General features: G+C 36.8%; 1 protein-coding gene across 1 annotated transcript; it reads left to right on the forward strand.

The window, feature by feature from the left end:
- The first annotated feature begins 5,214 nt into the window (after window positions 1–5,214).
- On the forward strand, window positions 5,215–19,280 carry LOC129266021 (beta-3 adrenergic receptor-like). The gene is made up of 4 exons (XM_054903937.2): window positions 5,215–5,433; window positions 14,968–15,399; window positions 15,676–16,140; window positions 16,571–19,280. Exons 2-4 carry the CDS (start codon window positions 14,998–15,000, stop codon window positions 16,898–16,900), a joined length of 1,197 nt encoding a protein of 398 aa, XP_054759912.1. The 5' UTR covers window positions 5,215–5,433; window positions 14,968–14,997; the 3' UTR covers window positions 16,901–19,280.
- Window positions 19,281–20,953: the final 1,673 nt, after the last annotated feature.

Consider the following 20,953-nt stretch of genomic DNA (forward strand, 5'->3'; position numbering starts at 1 on the left):
GTTTTGTGTGATCGATATTTCATTGTATCCATTAAATGTACTTTGATTCGTTTCCATTATATTGCACTCTATACATCAATATGTTTCATCATCAATGAGGTAAAGTACCTTCTGTTTTCATTATGAACACGAATTATTACAGGTTATCAAACCATCATTTCAAATCGCCATTCTGACACAGTAAAAAAATAAAAGAAAAGACCTTATACGGAAACCAAAGAATGAACTTATCGATAATTCTTTTGTATTATCAATCACGACTGGTAGGGGGGAATAAAAGCTAGCAATACTGCTGCCATTGTTCTGCTGTCAAAATGACAATACAATAGAAGCTTTCAATTTGAATCCCGCGAAGGGCACCATCAAGTATTGCACCGGTAAGTGCAGTAAATCCTTTCCTGAATAACCTCGATTACTTTGAAAATGAACACATCAGCAGAAAATTTGTAAAATACACAAGAACCAAATTAAATGTCAACATGTCAACATAACTGCGCAAGTTGTATTTCTATGACGACAGTGATCAGTTTGCATCAACCTGGCAACTATTGTAATTAATATCGCTAGCTGCAGGGGCGTCGATCCATTTTTCAGATTGGGGGGGGGGGGCAAAATCATGAATCAACGTTCCAAAGGCGCTTGATCACACAAAACGAACAAACTCATTCACACACACACACACACATAGGCCTATATATATATATATATATATACTGTAAAAAAAACCATGATTTTACAGAAAAACAAAGAAGATTTTGCAAAAAGCAATAATAGAATCATTCTGTAAATTCATAAAACAGGATTTTTTCTGCAATTTAACAGAACAGGTCTGTTTAAAAAAGGGTGTTTTATTCAAGGAAATTTGTAAGGTTCCATACACCAAATACCAATTTCATGTAAGATTACGCAATCTGGTAAGATTACAGGTGTTCTCGAGACTCTGCTGCAGGAACTTCTTTTATTTAAGGATAAATTTTCTAACAGTGTATATATGACTCATGAGAAAGAGACACATATCTCACCAACAAATTAATGCGAGCGCGAAGCTCGAGCTGAATTTTTTTTTGTATACTGACCTGGAAACAGGAAAAAGGTACCTGTTTAGGACTGTTTGTAGTAACTCATGAGGAGGATACATACAAAAAATAAACGCGAGTGCCGAAAACAAGCTGAAATGTTTTATATTCTGACCTGTAAACTTGATATTCTAAGCATTTTGGTACCAATGATTAAGATGGGTATCTAAAAGAACAAAAGATGCGAGCGCGAAGCGCGAGCTGAAAATTTTGATATTTCGATCTGAAAAAAATTGACAGTTTAATGGACGTTTTTAATAAAGAACAAGATATATATCCAACAAAAGATTATTGCAAATCGAAGCGGGAGTTCTTTTGAGGTTTAGAACTGAAAACGGGACATTCTATTCACCTATTTAATCATGAAAAGTATGGGTTTTTGCTACATAAATGATGCGAGCGCGAAGCGCGAGCTGAATTTTTTTATATTCCAATCTGAAAAGCGGACACTTTGAGCACGATTTGAAAAAAAGAACGAGTTGTGTATCTCAATCTCGCTTGCTGATTTCTGTGTAACACCATAGGCGGCGGAAGCGGGGGGGGGGGGACGGGGGGGGACCTGTCCCCCCTAAATTTGAGGTGGGGGGACGATCCCCCCCCTTAAAAAAAAATTTATAACCTTTTTTTTTTTTTTTGCTTGTCAAAAAAATTTTGTGGTCCCCCCTAAATTGTGGGGCTTCCGCCGCCAATGTGTAACACTACAATTTTATTTTATTTTTGCACATGCGGAATTATGGGGGGGGGGGGGCAAAACGATATGTTTGCCCCCCCCAAAAAAAAAAAATATTTTCATTGGTGGGGCGATCGCCCCCCCCCCCTGCCTCCCGGAGTTCTGTAATAGGATCCATTCATTTTGCGAATGAAAATTAAAAGAAGAGACACGGTGCGCATGCGTTATTTTTTCTACCCATACATTCAATATTGTTATCTAAAAAACTGAAGTCTATATGCCAATAAACGTATCCATCACTTCTACGAAAGTGATAGTTTCAGAATCGAATTGGAGGAGGGGCTTGTTCGAAGTATTAGTCTGATATTACTATCACTTCCCGATCGATGTTTGTCATTCATGAAGTTGATTTCAATGGGCAATGTAGTCAAGATGATGTTGGTAGAGTGTTAGAATTCGTTCATATTCGATCCTATTTTGAGATGATCAGAGTAACTCACCACATATTGGGATAGGGTAAGTACTCAGTTGTTATTGTAGAATTACCATGATATGTAGTCCTTTATATAATTCACTATTTAATGTTGAATAATTATCATATTCCATTATTTCTGTTTTAGAATGCGTCTATCACGTCATACATGCCCATTTGCCAGTCGCACTGTCCCCTATTTCAATAAAAAAGAAATATCGCATTGTTCCGTCGATGTAAAAATGGAGGGGATTGTAATTTTGTTTGAGGAATAGTTTTCCCATTAAGGTAATCGGAAGAAAAAAAAACACAACAAAACCTTAGGTAGCCCTCTTTGAAAATATTTGTACACCTTTTCAGTCCCCGGGACCAATATGATATGGCTTATAAAGTTTTTTTTTCAAATTTGAGGGTGGATGAAAGATGAAATACTGCACTTGTATCAGCATTAGATATGAAGTCATCTTTGTCTAATTCACCCCGGGGTTCATTTCGATAGGCAGCCCTATGGCCCGTATTCTGAAGTCAGGTTTAACTTTGACCATGGTCTAAGTCTGTGCTAAAGTTTTGGGAGCCAAAAATTCTAACATTCTGTTTACATTGTATATTTCTTATGTTTACTATTTTGTTTTCTTTTGCTTTCATAATGATGAAAAATACTTCAGTTATCATTCCCTGACAATTTGGATGTCATATGAGTTAATAAATTGGATGTGTACTGTTAGTGATTTGTGCCTCTATTCGCTCTCCATAGTTAAACCACAACTTTAAACCAGGGTTTAATTTAAATTCAAGTTCAGAATATGGGCCAATAAGTCACAATAGAATGTCAAACTCTAAAAAAGGTTTACCCAATACTGGGTAAAATGGGAACATGTATGCTTGCTGGGTAAAATGGTACCAAATACTTTGTAAATATTACGCAATGTTGCGTTTAAATTTACCCTTTAAACTTGCTTTTTGCCCAAAATGGGGGAAAATTACACAGCAAGCATGCTTGTTCACTTTCTACCCAAAATTGAGTAAAATTTTACTCAATCTTTTTTAGAGTGGAAGTACACTCTAAAAAAGAAAGTGTGGAAAGGGGTAAATCACCCTTAAAAGGGGCCGGGGAGTGACAGGGACACATAATTTTTTTACCAAGGATGGAAAACGCTGTCACCCCTCTGACCTTTTGTCACCCCTCGGACCTTTTCCACCCTTTTCGCCTTTTGTGTTCTGTGTATAGAGTTTATCCTACTGATGCAATCAATATTTTAATTTTCCCTTGTGATAGAAATATCTGACGGTTCCGCATTTTAAGGTAATTTTAGTCAATTTCAAATGTTTGGATAACAGTATATGGTGATTTTTTTTTTGCACCGCCAGACAGAGCGAATCTTAAAACACATCAAATACATTGAGAATGCAAGTCAACTCACACTGAAAAGCTGAGAGGTCTTTGTCGAAATTGTCATGAAGAGAGTTTGACAATACATGTTTATGTACTATGTATCTATGTTTCAGAAAGCGTTCTGCGTTGTGATTGGAAAAAAACAAACTTCCTTGTGTGAAAAATTCATGCAGGTTGCAGGATGGTTTATTTGAATTCCATATAATAGGAGGACGCTAAAACTGTGTAAACAACTAAAGTGCATTTAAATCTCGATGAGTTCTGGACGTATGATTAATTACCAACCTTTACATGGGGCTCCATTTGTTTTTTCCGGATATAAATAAACTGTACAAGACGTTAATCCCCACTCTATTGGGCTTACTGTTAATTGCAGTCATTAATGAAGATTTCATTGCTAGTCTCACAAGAAAAAAAATAAGGCAATTACAAGAATCATAGTTCAATTCTATATATACAGTGCGTATCAAAAAAAAAGTTTACACTTAGAAAAAATCCTGTAAAATCATATATTTGTAATATCCTGAAGATTTTTCCGTATTTTAAGATTGGTACAGATCCATTTAAGCAAATGACGATATAACTGTCGAAAAATATTTTCACTTGAGCGAGTACCACTGGCTTTTGAAAAGTTGGTGAAAAATGATTTGCGCAGAACTTTGAAATAGTTATGCGAATAAAAGTAGACCTTAATCATGAAGAACACTTGGATTTTAGCTAGTAAAATTGACTTGAAGATATCTTTTACTTTTTAAACTTGTTTTCTTGCCCAAAACACTTCGAAGAGTGCATTGCACCCCACCCACTTCCCCACACACCGAGGCCATCGTGACGATATTTGCTTTACACTGAGCTGCGATATACATGAAATGGCTTAGGCTTGATTTTCATTTTGTTAATCATTGTCAAGCTTGGGAAAAGTGTGGAGAAACAAGTATTAAATGAAAAATGAAATGTTAACCCACTTTAAATGATAAAACTTAGTGAAAAAATGCTGGAGATGTCAGATATAAACTTTTGTTCAGATTCAGTTATGTCCTCAGATCCAGCTGGCACAAAAGAGGTAAAGGTTGTGCTTACTAAGTGTTGAAATTTCAATTTGGGTGGCAAAATTGTTACAAAATGCTTGAATGTATCCGTTTTATTTCAATTGACTAAAAAAGCAAGGAAAATGTATGAGAAATGTTTCGCAGTGTAAGTTTGATATCGCCCTTTCCCCTTGACACAGCGTGAAAACGAGCATTTCTGCGCAGATTTCTGAGAGCTTTACAAAATGGACAGTGCTCACTCAAGTGTAACATTCTGTCAATACTTTTACTTTCATTGGATAGATGAGACCCAAACCCAAGATTATACGTGAAAAAATTACCCTCATGTTGTATATTTTTTAATTCCCAGGGCGTTTTCAAAGTGTAAACTTGTTTTGATACGCACTGTATATATATATACATCCACTTGGTATGGGATTGGTTGAGGTTTCCAAAAGTGCTCAATGCCGGGGCAGAGCAATAATATATATGTGTGAAGTTATACATGTACAACATCTTTGGCAACTCTTTTATTTTAAATATTGTTCTCTTCATTCATTTCTTTACAATATTAGAAAGTCAAAAAGGGGCCTAAGCTTTCGATCCTAGCAAAATCTTTGTCGGAGGCAAAATGGCAAACATATAAAGTGGAACAACCATAATATAGACCACAAAAAAGCTACAGCAACGCTAGAAACAAGGAGACAAAAGGGGCATTAGTGAGTAGAGAAGACCAATCAGCTTAGTGAAGGGGGTGAAAGAAAAGGAGTAGGCAGACACAAAGAGAAGTTAGTGTAAGTAAGGCCAGTAAAAGACCTCAAAAAAGTTTGGAAATCTGAGTTTGGCCATTAATTTCTCCCAACTCCCAATTTTACACAATGCATATTTGACATCATTTAAAAGATCATTTAATTCTCTTTGAAATGATACCATGATTGTTATGATCATGCCATCACGAAAATAGCAGGATTCAAAAGTGTTGGATGATGTCTGAATTTAAAAGCTGCAAACGAGCAAAAAAAAGTTTGGAAATCTGAGTTTGGCCATTAATTTTTCCCAACTCCCAATTTTACACATTGCATATTTGATATCATTCAAAAGATCATTTAATTCTCTTTAAAATGATAACATGCTTGTTATGATCATGCCATCACGAAAAGAAAAGGATTCAAAAGTGATGGATGAGGTCTGAATTGAAAAGCTGCAAAACGAGCAGAAATAGTTATGGAGGGTCAATACAGAACATGATTCTTTTGTCTGAATAGAGAAGAAAATCCATTCAAATCAAGCCCCTGCTTCTTCATTTTTTATGTTTTGTTGTGGTTTATGTAGTGATGGTTTGTTTGTTTGTTTGTTATGTGTTTGCTTGTGCAGAGGTGTGTTTGATTCCATGTTAATGTTGATGTTAAGGTGCATGAAAACAATAAAAGAAACCGCTGAGAAACTCACTCATCACCACGGAAAAAAGAACAGTGACTCTTAATATTGTGTCTTTTTGCAACTTTTGAATTTTGACCTTGCCCCACATTTGAAGGCACTGCACCTCCATGTGAACCATAATCATATCATGTAGGGTATCATTTTCAAGAAAATTAAATGATCTATTCATTGATATTAATATCACATTGATATTTAGTAAAACCGAGGAGGGATTATTGACCAAAGTAAGATTTCCAAACTTTTTGGAGGAGTTTATATATATATATATATATATATATATATGTATATTAATATATATTAATATAAATATATAATGAAATGAGGGTCAACTCAAAAGATGACGCAGGAAACCATTCTTAGCTTTAGCTTTCGTTTTTATTAAGACTTCGTCACAAGCGGTCTGAAAAATAAAAGGGGTTACAACATCCAACTTTGGCTTATAATCACAAATTAATGCACATCAATGAATTATTAACAAGTTGAATATATTCCATAATCTCATTAGACAGATGCATGAATCTATCATCAGTCTAATGAGATTATGGAATATATTCAACTTGATAATAATTCATTGATGTGCATCAAGCCATACTTGGATGTTGTAGTCCCTTGTATTTTTAGGCCGCTTCTACACGACAGCTAAAGCTTTCTGCGTCGTCTTTTGAGTTGACCTTCATCTCATTATGTTACATAAAGAGCGTTTGGTACACTTAAATTTGGCATCACAATATTTATATATATATATATATAATACATGGGGATATTAATTTCTTAATTTTACCATTTTTGGATTCACCGGCTCTTGGCTTTGCTAAACAAGGAATGGTGATCTGTGATTGCATTTACCTTGTAAAATGTATGAGAATACAGGGTTTCTGTTTGTAATTTGGCTTCATTTTGATCTGCTGTGAATTCCAGGAAATATTCAAGCTCACTTGGAAGGGATGGATACAGGATATCATGATTGTGGGGGATGGGGCAAAGAAAATATTGATCTATTTGATTTTCGCAGATTATTTTTCCTCAAGAAGAAAAGGAGGCTCTCGCTGCCAGAATGCACCATAACCGCAAAATATAACATTACTGCTGTTCAAGTGTGTTATGGGGTCACAGGTATAATTTTTTGTGGAAAATGGGCGACAATCGATTTGATTTGGCAGATTATTTCTTCTACAGTAATAAAAATGTTTTGACTGCCCAAAAGCACCATGTTATAGCTATAGTTATTCCGTATAATTATCATATGATTTCTCATATTTGTTTTGGTTTTGCTTTAATTTGCTATTATTTACCATTACGTTGGTTCTGCTGCTAATTTTATGATTTGCTTTATTTGTTTTGTTTAGCAAATAAAAACTGAAGAAGGCCAGGGGCCCGTATCATAAAGCTAAGCAATCTTCGGAGAATATTTTTCTACGATTGATTGCATTTATTACAATGTACAAATCAATCGTACGATTAATCGCTAATCTTTGTGTTACGTACGGAGCCCATATCACAAAGCTTCGCAACATAATAGTGTATACTCTACTTCATTCTTGATTCTACTCTTCACACATGTATTATAAAACATGATCAGAGCGATTGGTATACATATATATACTATATATATATATATATATATATATATATTAGTTAACAATAATTTATCATATTATGTTTCTGTTTCTGTTCTAAAAAGAAAATGCAATAATTTTGTGTGCCCCTTTCATATTGCGCTTCTCACCGGCGAACTACACCGGCGAAGTTCGCCAGCGAAGGGGAAAGTGTCCAGTATGAAAGGTACAGATGAGAACTTCACCGGTGAAGTTCGCCGGCAAACTTCTCCACCTCTAGAGGTGGAGAACTTTGCCGGTGAAAAGGCCAGTATGAAAGTAGTCCACCTCCTGGACTGTTGTTATTTGGTACGATACGACTACCAAACACATAGCACACTACATCCCCAGAACACGCATACACACACCCCCTGAATAGTCACAAGTTCTCCTGTGTACCTTTCATACTGGACACTTTCCCCTTCGCTGGCGAACTTCGCCGGTGAAAAGCGCAATATGAAAGGGGTATTAAAGGGTCACGTGGATTAAAAAAAATAATATTTAAAGCTAATATCATACCATATTTTTTGTCAGAATTGACTGACGTCTATGAAAAAATTGAAATTATCTGAGCGAAGTAACATTAAGATGATCAAGAAAAATTATTATATATACATTCTGAAAAAATATTGGGTAAATGAGGGTAATTATGTGTCCAACCAACATTGAGCATCTCTTTGGGGCATTTCTATTCATCCAGTGTGATGAAAAATTTTCCCATTCTGAAGTAATTGCTGCTTATTTTTTAACTTTATTTTGACGATATGCTTCCCGCATTGGGCAAAATACTGCCCCAAATTGGTTGGACACATAATTACCCTCGTGGTGGTAAAGATGTTACCCAATATTCATTGCAGTGTATATGTCAATGTCATACCCCTTGATACACTAATTTTTCTATGTCATTTTATTTTTTGTTGGAAATGAAATAAATAGGAATTCGAATTATACAAAAACAGGAATGGAATTTCATCCAGTAACTCCATCGACCATAGGTAATACAGTAAAAAGAAGGTCATTGTATCAGGAAAACATTTTTCACTAAAATCAGAGCATCGATGTCATTGCCTACACCTAACATTGGTATATTCAAACCCGTTCAACTTTTTGAAATATCGATCATGTTGACGGGGGGAAAATAGAGAATCATGAAATAAAACCCTTTATCGCTTCTTTCTTTTATTTTTCAAAATCCCAGTTAATGAGAGTAGCCATTTGCCAGTAGCTACCAGTGATATGAACGTCATCGTCCGTATGTAATGCAAGATGAGGATTTGTCATTAATAATGGATATCGATCTGGTAATGCTGGTATCCCCGGTAACAGTAAAATCAGTGGTGTATTTATCGAATAGTGGGGGGGGGGGGGCAATAAGCCCTTTCCTATCCCTTATTTTAATCCTATATATCCGACCGATATGGTTGGTGGTGGCGGCACAGAGTGTACGTGCGTGTGGGTGGGGTGCGAGTGTGTTGTGTTTTCACAGACGTGTATAAATCAGATATGATTATTGAGATGAGAGTCCAACCTTTAACGTCACCATCCGAAAACGTGAATGCGCAGGGAATAAAAGTATGTGCGGTGTACGAGTTTCAAACCACTGATTATATAGGTCATCAAAATCAGACTCAGATTGAATATCAATTCCGAATCATGGGTATGTAGGCATGGTTGGAGGACTATGAAAGAGGCTTAATCTCTGCATTAAAAAAAAAACACAAACAGATACGGGGGGGGGGGGGGTGTGTCTCGTCCTCTAGCTCCCTTTTGCTTCTCACCCCCTTCATCAATACGCTTCTATTTCATATTGTATTCATGATGTTTGTAATGGAGGCATGGTTCCCACTCGCCCATGATCCGGAAGTGATATTCAATATATCTCATCCTTTTTCCCCCTTTTCACGTTTCATGTCAACAATATCCCAGATTCACCATCACTGGAATGGAAAGTGATTAAAGGCCAAGCCATTTCAATATGATTCAATATCGTTGATTAAAAGGATGTATTCATTGTAGATATATATTCATAGGTCTACACATGAATGACAAGTGAGAGTGATCACAGAGAACCTGGCATTCTAATTATTTTTTTTAATTATTAATTTTTGAAAAATGTTTATTTTATTATTTTGACAAAGGTAAAATGTTAAAAAAAAACTATTTTGATTATAGATTTCAAATTGATAGGTCAAGATAGATCATTAAAAATGAAAACCGATTGCGTGAAACAAACTAGCAATCAGTATGATACATACATGCCTATATATATATATAATAATACAAAACATTTATAGGGCGCTTAATACGGGCGTTTCTAATCGCGCTGTGTTCTGAATTTATATATTTATATATATATATATATACATATATATATATTTAAATGATTGCACTGCAAAAACTCCGGTGTTGATTTAACACCAGCCTGGAATCTATATATGTCCACACCAGAGAGGTGTGAAACAACACCAGTTTGGTTTTGGTCTAACACCAGATAGGTGTTTATACAACACCAATTAGTATCAAAACAGAATCGGTTTAATTCCAAAGTGGTTCTGTTTCAATACTGCTCTGGTGTGGACATATATAGATTCCGGGCTGGTGTTAAATCAACACCGAAGTTTTTGCAGTGTGGAGACTTCTCAACGTCCTCTCTGTGAATGTCTTTCATGATATAAAAATTACGCGTATGGAGATAATTTCCATACTTTAATAATAAAAAAAGTAATAATGTATTTTTCAGTGTAAATTTTTTCGTATCCCAAAGATGTACATGCAGTCAGAATGTGGGCATGAAAGTGCTAATGACACATGCATGGGCGGCGATCCTGGGGGCTGGGCGCACGGTGCCCCCCACTTTTTGAAGCACTGAAAACGTGCACCGCTTACGCAAGAAAAAAAACCCTCACGAACGTGTAATTTGGGCTCATTTCACCACCTTAAATAAGTCATTTGTTTTCTTTGTTTTAAGATAGTGCCCCTTTCGAAAAAATGTGCCATTTTCCCCCTGTGCCCCCCCCCCCCTTTCCCTGGACACATGCCAACTACACCGTTTGTCCACATTGAGCAATCTGAATTTCATTGAATCATAATTTCATTTGGGGTAAATGCCATAATCCGTTGCTAGGCATACTCAGAATCCATCCATTTTGAAATCGGTCTGATGTAATGTTCTACATTCACATGATTAGGAAATAGGAACGAATTCAATTAAGTCATTTTATTCATGTAAAGGCTCTTATTGTCTCTATTAATGAAAGACTTACCTCCCGTACATTTCTTGCAACGCATTGTTGTATAGTGTTTAATTAAAGGCATTCCGTTAGACAGGAATTAATCACAACGATGCTATCCTTCAAAATACACAAAATAAATGTAATAAATATCTGTATGCATGACTTTGTGAGTATGGGCGGGAGTGTTGGTTTGAATGCAGAGAGCGGCGGCGTCATGGGGAAAATATCGAAAAGGTCGCGATGCAGTGAAAGTTTTGCCTTTTCAAAAATGAAATTCCCATTTTGTGAACGATTTTGACACAGTATAAAACATATCATATTTCACCCATTTTCGAGGGTGACATCCTCCCCCATCCGTATACACCAGTGTGGGGGAAAGAGAGTGAGGGCAAATATGGAAATCAACTGTAGCAGTGATTAATACAATACTTCCTTATGAGACATATTTCTCTAATTAAAGGAACAATTATGTATTTTTTTACAACCGAAACTTGGTGTCGACTTCCAATTTACTCTTAACGAAAACGAAGTAGCAAAAATCTCTCATCTCTTATTTCAAAACTTTGATACTGGTGTCATTTGACATGTTTGATCCAGGGTGGAGTAAATTAGTGGCGGACCCAGGGGGGGGGGGGGCATTTCCGACCCATGCCCTTCAGCAAGTGACAAGGACGATGAGCACGGTGGGGGGGGGGGGGGTAGTAGGCATGGACGTATAGGCACAATTTTTTTCAAGGGGGCTGATAATCATTGCCCGAATATCAACTTTAGTTTTTAATTTGCGAGCGAACATTCTTTTAAATTATTATTAGCCTTTTTACATGATGTGAAACGTGCAGAAATTATACATTCGGTCATAAAATTACCAATACACGAGGATATTTGGGCACCTCGCAGTCCTGAAGGTGGGAAAGGTTACCCAGGGGCTGCCCAATGAAACAGTTGGGATCTTGCTACTACTGATATTTGCTATCGAGCGTTTGCACTTTATTGTCGAAATTAATTCTTTTTTGGTATATCATTCCAGAAATGAAATGTATTGGATCGTGATCAACATATTTCTAATCAAGTGGTAATTGCAATGTTTATATTAAAATACTTTTTTTATTCCTCTTTGAAGGTGTTACATTATGTTCCCAATTCTGCTCATTTGGAGACGTTACAAAAGAGGTATATTTGACATTGAAATCAGTTGTATTCATGTATTGATTTGCATTTGGTTTATTTCCATATACACAGTTAAAAACAAAAATAAATGCATCCATTCACTCATAAAAATTAAATATGAACGTGAAAATATATGCGACAGTAACATGATAATCACTAGATATTGGGAAAATCACTCACTCACTGGCAGGAATGTCAAAAGGTTGAGGGAATTGAAATTGGAAAAAGATAGATAGGCGGATGAAGGGATCGGGTACATAGGAGAGAAAGGGGCGGCGGTAATAACCAGAGGAATGTGTAAGCAGGGGTATAGCTAGGCCTTTTCCAGTGGGGGGGGGGGGTGGGGGGTGGAGGACCTTGATTATCGACAGATATCAGTACCGACTACGACCAAAACTCATCTATAACTAACTCAGGGGCAGATCCTGGATTTTCAAGGGGGACATTATTGTTTACAAAAATTTTGACAAGCCCCACCACCAAAAAGACTTCACTTTCACTGAAACGTGCCTAACAATTTACACTAAAATAATATAAAATTAATAATTGCGAGCGCGAGCTGAATTCTTTCTGAAAATCTAGTCCTAAAACGATACATTTTGTGCACTTAATTATGAAAAGTATAGGTATCTTCATTAATAATTGATGCGAGCGCGAAGCGCGAGCTAAAACTTTGATATTCCTTACTGGACCCTAGACATTCTAAGCAGTTTTACAGGATGGGTATCTAAACAGTCGTGCGGGCGCGAAGCACGATCTAAAACTTTTGATATTCCGACTTAAGAACTGGATATTCTAAGCACTTTTAGTAACCATGAACAAATTGGTTTCTAACTGAAAAATAAATTGATGCGAGCGCGAAGAGCGAGCTGAAAATTTTAGATATTCCCCCTGAAAACTGGACATTCTAAGCACCTTTTTTTTTTTTAACTTTGAACAAGATGGTAGTTAAAAACAATCAATTGGTGTGAGCGCGAAGCGCGAGCTGAAAATTTTTGATATTTCGACCTGAAAACTTTCATTCTAAGCACTTCATTTAATTATGAACAAGATGGAATTTTATGCGAGTGCGAAGCTCGAGCTGAAATTTTTTATATTCCAACCTAAGAACTTGATATTCTAAGCAATTTCGGAAACCGTGAACAAATTGGTTTCTAATGATATATTTTTGATATTTTTTTTTATATTCCGACCTGAAAACCGGAAATTCTAAGCACTTCATTTAACTATGAACAGGATGGATATACCTAAACAGTTATATGCGAGCACGAATCGCCAGCTGAAATATTTGAAATTCCGGCCTAAGAACTGGATATTAAAAGCACTTTTTGTAACTGTGAACAAATTGGTTTCTAACTAATTAATTGACGCGAGCGCAAAATGCGAGCTGAACATTTTTGATATTTCAACCTGAAAACTAGACATTTATCTTAGGTATCCAACTAAAAAATTGATGCAAGCGCGTAGCGCTAGCGAATATTTTTATTGTTATAATTATATTATCTAAAAGTTGTTCTCTATATTTTTCCTGTCCCTGGTCAGCCCAGTCCGTCATACTATGGCAAGTCATTTGTCCCATAAAAGCGATAAACTCAGTTTATTGCCGAAAAACCTAGTTTATCAATCGAAAAACTTAGTTTTTCAATCGAAAAACTTAGTTTTTCGCCGATAAACTAAGTTTATCACTTGAAAAACTAAGTTTATCATGAAAAACTAAGTTTATCGCCGAAAAACTAAGTTTTTCATTTGATAAATAGGTATTTTTTGATAAACTTAGTTTTTCAATTGAAAAACCCAAGTTTATCGGCGAAAAACTGAGTTTATCAACAAAAAAGTTTTTCAATGAAAAACTAGGTTTTTCGAGTGATAAACTTAGTTTTTCTTGATAAACTTAGATTTTCAAGCGATAAACTGAGTTTTTCATTTGATAAACAGAGTTATTTGATAAACTAAGTTTTTCAATTTCGAAAAACCTAGTTTATCGAAATCGAAAAACCTAGTTTATCGAAATTGAAAAACCGAGTTTATCACTTGAAAAACCTAGTTTATCTCCTTTATGGGACAAATGGCGTTCTTCGAAAAACTCAGTTTATCACTTGAAAAACCTAGTTTATCGCTTCTATGGGACAAATGGCGTTCTTCGAAAAACTCAGTTTATCAGATTCGAAAAACTTAGTTTATCAGAATTGAAAAACTAAGTTTATCACTTGAAAAACCTAGTTTTCGCCGATAAACTAAGTTTATCACTTGAAAAACTCAGTTTATCTAGAAAAACTCAGTTTATCAGTCGAAAAACTTAGTTTGTCAAGAAACTCTGCTTTTCACTTGAAAACCTAGTTTTTCATTGAAAAACTTAGTTTTTCAATTGAAAAACTTAGTTTTTCTAGATAAACTGAGTTTTTCAAGTGATGAACTTAGTTTATCGGCGAAAAACTAGGTTTTTCAAGTGATAAACTTAGTTTATCGGCGAAAAACTAGGTTTTTCAAGTGATAAACTTACTATCGGTAAAGAGAGCTCTAAAAGTCGCATTGCGTAAAAATCACAATTTACCGATAAAAGTGTACAGTTTAATTAACATTTACCGACAAAGATGTTGGAAGTAAAAAACCGAATCAGTTGGAACAGCCCCGTGTGCCCGACAGTTTATCATTTTTTTCCCGACAGTCTGCAGTCCAGTTTTTGTTTTCCATTTCTCTTAAACTCTTTCTTCTTTTTCCCCTTCCCCCCTTTTTCCTCTTTTCTTTCCCTTTTCTTTTCTTTTTTTTTTGCTTGTGACTCGTCAGGGGGGGGGGGGCAGTCTGCCCCCCTGCCCCCCTTAGGTACGCCAGTGTTTACGTGCCAATCATGTATTTTAGATGGTGAATATGCTTCCTCACTTTGAATACTTCACAGATTGTTTACTTCAGACGAGTCTAGTCTACCATGATTGATCTATCAAACACTTCTTTCATGCCGGAAGATGAGGAGGAGGAGGACAACCTAGGTCCGAGGAAGGGTCTGGCGGGATTCATGGGCACAATTGCAGTCTTGGGATTCTTCGGAAACTCCCTTGTCGTTCTTGCTGTCGTCTTGTATCCAAAGCTGCGGACAATTACCAACGTGTATCTCACAAGCCTTGCCTGCAGCGATATCCTTTTGAGTTTAACCATTCCGTGGCTGATTGTCGGGTTGGTATCGCCTCAAGGATGGCCACTATCGGATGAGAGCTGTATATTGGTGGCTATTCTCCGATTCACCTGTAGCGGTAGCAGTGTGTGGCATTTGGTTGCTATCGGATTCAACCGAATGATCCTCATCACAACTTCAAGTGAAACTTACAGAAAGGTAATGTATTATTAAAGGTTCCTTCGAATAATTATCCTTCAATAGATACGTTGTTAATCATCACATTCTCTCTGTATGCTCTTTTGAAGAAACGTGTGGATAATAAGAGAAAATCCTCTCACCCTCCTGCACAAAAAGATTCACTGCACAACCTTCATTCTCACAGCCATCATTTGCCTGGATGGAATGATATAAAAAAAACCCAGAAGTTTTGTTTGGAATGTATATATAGTGGACTTGCATGATTATTGCAATCTAATCCCATTTTCTCATCAGATATACAGCCGTGCTAACACTGCCATTATTCTCTTGGTCACGTGGTTAATTCCTTTCACCGTCATCATAGTACCTTATGCCATTGGTGCCACGGAACTCGGCTATGATGACGGTCCTCATCTCTGCAGTGACATCGAAGACCGGCCAGACGGAACGGAGAATCTCCTCCACACCTACATAGCTGGTACCTTCTTAACATGCATCCCGTTGTTCACCGTGTTATGCGTATACCTCCGCATCTATGTTCATGTCCGACTGCACGTGCGGAAGCAGAATGCGTGGTCTTCGGGGCATCAGAAGCAGCAGCAGCAGAACAATGTGGTAGCTACCGTAAGTTCAACTGTTCAAGACCAAGGATCAACCGAGAAGCAAAGCAAAGAAGGCACTAACAGTAGCGAAGGTGTTAGTGAGAACAACGCAGGCGGAGGTAGCCAATCCAAAGCAGCTCATGAAAATAAAACAAAGGTATAATCATTAGTATCCTGCCGATTTGGAGTTGTCTTACTTGTGCACTAGGATGAATCTTAGATGGTGGTAGAAGTACGAAATACTCCTTCGGTCCCTAAATCTCTAACATTTGCTTTTACCACAGGAATGTGAGAAGTTTCTGACATCGGAGCATCTCAGAGTGTCGAGTTCCTTTAAAAAATTCTTGCTTATAAAATGTATGACCCATATTTGCATGGAATCAATCAATCAATTTGCTTTTACCAAACCAAATGGTACCACTCTTTAACATATCACACTTCTGGAAGTATAGGATATAGTTAGGTGGGAGCAAGATTTACAGCTTGTCTTTTAGATTTCTAGTCTTGATTAACATGACTATGCCCGTAAATTATTAATATTTTAAATCTTCTACTTCTTAGACTTCTTATATGTCTTCTCCATGCAGAATCCCACCGCTGCCACCAATAAACCACCAGCCAAGAAAGGCAACGACCTCGAGACCCGTATCACAAAGAACACTTTCTACGTGGTCGTTGGGTTCCTCCTATGCGTTGTTCCATACGGCATCTGTGTCCTCAACCGATTTGGGCCCGATGGTACACCTTTAGGTCAAGGTTTCCTTTTGTTCAACGTTTGCATGAACCCAATAATCTACGGCACCAAGCACCCACACTTCAGGGCGGCCATCAGAAATATCTTCATGGGTCGAGTTTCGGGCCCACTGGCCACGTCTAATTCAGTTGGACCAGTCAGTCAAACACAAGGCACTACTTGATTATCATATGAATTCTAGACTGTCTCTGATAAATGACATTTATTTGAACCGTATGGAAAATAATCATAGTTTGGTTTGATTTTTCGCACCACCGTAGACCTTGCACCGTGGTAGGATGTGGGTGATATTATTCACCCGACGTTTCGCAAATAACAAACTGTCTATGTAACTAACTATTGATTAATTGTGGGTCAGGTTATGGCTAAAATTGTACATTCGTTCTCATGTCTTCATCTAATTTTCCGTATACAACTAATATGACGTTGACAGTCGTTTGAGTTGAATATTGACTTACAAATTTTTTTTTTTCTGACTTATCAAACAGATCGATCATTGCGATCATATTTACTGGGTGAAAGACATAAGTATTTGCAATATAATGAAACTTCCCCAAGCAAGCGTATAACATTCATTTTCATTGTCCATGGCGGACTAATATAAGCATGCATGTCAGTTTAAATCAGGGGAACTGAGGGCTCTGTTCTTATTTCATATCATGATCATGGACCAGTGATGGCCTGGTGGTACATTCGCTGACCGGCAATCATGAGAGGGTCAAATCCTGCTGGTTTCTAGATTTTTTCTGACTTATCAGATAAATCGATCAATGCGATCTTATTTACTGGGTGAAAGCCATAATTTTTTACAATGAAATAAAATAATAATTGGTAAAGTATATCCTGTCAGACATACACCAAGTTGTTTTGGCGTCTGGCTTCTTTTGGTTGTTCGTTATATTAAATCATTTAAGAATCCACAATAATCGTTCACCGCAAAGTACAACAAGCATTATTATTAAAACCCATGGAAATTTGTCAACCCAATTTTAAGTTTGAAAGTAAGGTGTCACCTAGAAATCAATTGTGCTTGGCTTGTCAAGTGTAAATGTATGAATGAGCACATTATTATTATTATTATCATTATATTTATCAGGGACACGATGCACTATAGTATCAAAGAATATTTAATGAGATTTACAATTTACGAAGATCACTGATATTTTATTGATTTGTAAATTGAACGTCGGGTTATCAGGCCTTGTTTACACTTAGTCCTAATGAGAAATGTATATTTTTTTAAGGTTACCTGTACTAAATACAACAGCGTCTGTTTTCTTCCAAGGATATTACATTAAATTTTTCATTCCAATATCCGAGAATCACCAGACTACTCCGTCGAATAGAGTAATAAATAATGTGAATTTTCATTCGAAATCAATAGCGTGATTGATTCAATTTCTATGTGCATGATGTGTCGGTCACAACGGCCTAAAATAAAATATTTATGAAAAAACCTTGAGATGTTGGTATAAAATAACTTTTAAGAGAATAAATAAGTAATACGAAAAACCTGGTCGGTTACAGTGTGTGTTCGCAGCATGATGAGAAGATTTGACAGTAATATTTGGACATATTTCACTCTCAATCTCGGGCAAAGGCAAGAGTGATCGATCATTAATTCATAAAAATCAATAAGTGGTGCAGCATGTAAAATCTGCTTGATTTATTGATTTTTATTCCTGAAGATTTTGGTAAATAAAAACATTCTCCATACATGAGAATATCGATTACCCTTGACATTTTCCCTATCCGGAATTGACATCTTCTTATCTATTCCTATTTTGGAAAATCCATCTAAATGTATTCCTGAATTACACAATCAATCAAGTATTGGTGAAAAGGGGGAGAGAGAGAGAGAGAAGGGGGGGGGGGGGTATACTACATCATATGGAACCAAGAAATGAAACGGACCTTTCTTCTTTTATAAGGAGTGGTGCAGATAACATACGAAATGGAGTTTCATTTATTCACTTTTCTATGTCAAACAACTTCAGATTTTGTTAAATGCTGCCTTTACTGACTGCTGCATTTCGTAGAGCTATTTTACAAAAAAGTAGATTTTATTCTTCATATAAAGATGTGGATTTATGAAATATGTATGTAAGGGATTATATTTATATTGTATTTGGTTGATGTTGATTATCATCGTACTGAAAATGATTGTTTCATATTTTTTTATATAGCAGTGACAAGAATTATTGTTTTGAGCACTGCACTAAATGTGTTTTGAAAAATCGATATTTTAACTGATATCTGTATATTCTTCGGAAAATAGAAGATATATTTTCCTCCTTAAGTGAAGTACCTACATGTACATTTATGTCCAGGTTTTCACACATGTTCAGTCTCTATAGAAAGGTTTCATTTCTTCACCCATCAATCCATCCTGACACCTGTTAAATCTTGCTCGAAATTACACAAATTTTTCTTCAAACAAATTGCATGTATGTTTTCACAAATGACTTTTGTGGTTGATACTCAGTGGCGGATCCAGGGGGTGGCGCAGGGGGCGCGCGCCCCCCTAATATTCGGCGCCGCTCAAAAAAAAAAAAAAGGAAAAGAAAGAAAAGGCGCTGCTTGAAAAAATAAAAATAAAGGAAAGAAAAGAAAAGGCGCCGCTTAAAAAAATTATACACTGATATAATATTAGCAACAGTAAGGAAAGACTATCCCCCAGCAAAGCACAATGAATCATATCATCTTCCTTATCTTTTCTTTTAACTACCCTTTTCCCAACAACTTCGCCGGTTAAAAATAATCAGCAGTGCGCTGCCTGCATATAACTGGCGCCAATCAAGAATAATCAGCGCCATCTTAATCTAAATCGGCGCCGGACAAGAATAATCAGCGCCATTTGGTTATAAATCGGCGCCAGTCGAAAAAAATCGGCACTGCCAGAGTCTTAACTGGCGCCGATCAAGGATAATCTGCGCCACCTAAATCTAAATCGGCACCAGATAAAAATAATCGGCGCCATCTGGTTATAAATCGGCGCCGGTACAGAAAAATCGACGCTGCCTGAGTTCTTAACCGGCGCCGATCAAGGATAATCAGCGCCACCTAAATCTAAATCGGGGCCGGGCAAGAATAAACGGCGCCATCTGGTTATAAATCGGCGCCGGTAAAGAAAAATCGGCGCTGCCTGAGTTCGTAACCGGTGCCGATCAAGGATAATCAGCGCCACCTATACTATATCTAAATCGGGGATAGTCAAGAATAATCAGCGCCATCTGGTTATAAATCGGCGCTGCCTGAGTCTTAACCGCGGCGCCGATCAAGAATAATCAGCTCCACCTAAATCTAAATCGGCGCCGGACAAGAATAATCAGCACCACCTGGTTAAAAATCGGCGCCAGTCAAGAATAATCGGCGCCTTCTGGTTCTAAATCGGCGCCAGTCAATTATGAATTGCCGCTGCCTGAATCTTACGTGACGTCGGTAAAAATAATCAGCACTACTTGTTCTAAATCGGCGCCGGTCAAGAATAATCAGAGCAAATCCTTTAATTTTGATCTTATTTTCCAATGCTTTAATAAAAAGAAGGTCAGTCACTTTTCTTCTTTACACATTCCACACTGTGCCACCTCTATGGCCTTTAGTTTAAGACAGCTACTAGTGTTTTATGAAGATGATTCGATATTTTAGCCCAAAACTTTGCTAAAACCCGTTGCTAGTACCGGGAGTGTATAATTACGCAACCAGTCGTATATTGAGATTGAGCTGCACAACTCGTTCTTTATTTAAAATCGTGCTTAAATTATCCGCTTCTCAGATTGGAATATAATTTTTTTTAGCTCGCGCTTCGTGCTCGCATTATTTCTGTAGCAAAACCCCATACTTTTCATGATTAAATAGGTGAATAGAATGTCCCTTTTTTAGGACTAAACGTCAAAAGAACCCCCGCTTCGATTTGCAATAATCTTTTGCTGGATATAATCTTGTTCTTTATTACAAACGTCCATTAAACTGGCATCTATTGTTTCTCTTAGATACCCATCTTAATCATTGGTACCAAAAATGCATAGAATATCAAGTTTTCTGGTCAGAATATAAAGAAATTTCAGCTCGGCACTCGCATTATCTGTGTAGTGAGATATATATCCTCCTCATGAGTTACTACAAACAGTCCTAAACAGGCACATTTTTCCTGTTTTCAGGTCAGTATACTAAAAAATTTCAGCTCACGCTTCGCGCTCGCATTAATTTGTTGGTG

The sequence above is a fragment of the Lytechinus pictus genome, chromosome 1, assembly GCF_037042905.1.
Source record: "Lytechinus pictus isolate F3 Inbred chromosome 1, Lp3.0, whole genome shotgun sequence".
Taxonomy (NCBI): Eukaryota; Metazoa; Echinodermata; class Echinoidea; order Temnopleuroida; family Toxopneustidae; genus Lytechinus; species Lytechinus pictus.

Bases quoted from the DNA above. Each gene is read 5' to 3' on its own strand.
- LOC129266021 (XM_054903937.2), top strand. From the start codon at position 14,998: ATGATTGATCTATCAAACACTTCTTTCATGCCGGAAGATGAGGAGGAG. The intron at 15,400-15,675 runs GTAATGTATTAT...TTTTCTCATCAG, and splicing joins CAAGTGAAACTTACAGAAAG to ATATACAGCCGTGCTAACAC. The intron at 16,141-16,570 runs GTATAATCATTA...TTCTCCATGCAG, and splicing joins CTCATGAAAATAAAACAAAG to AATCCCACCGCTGCCACCAA.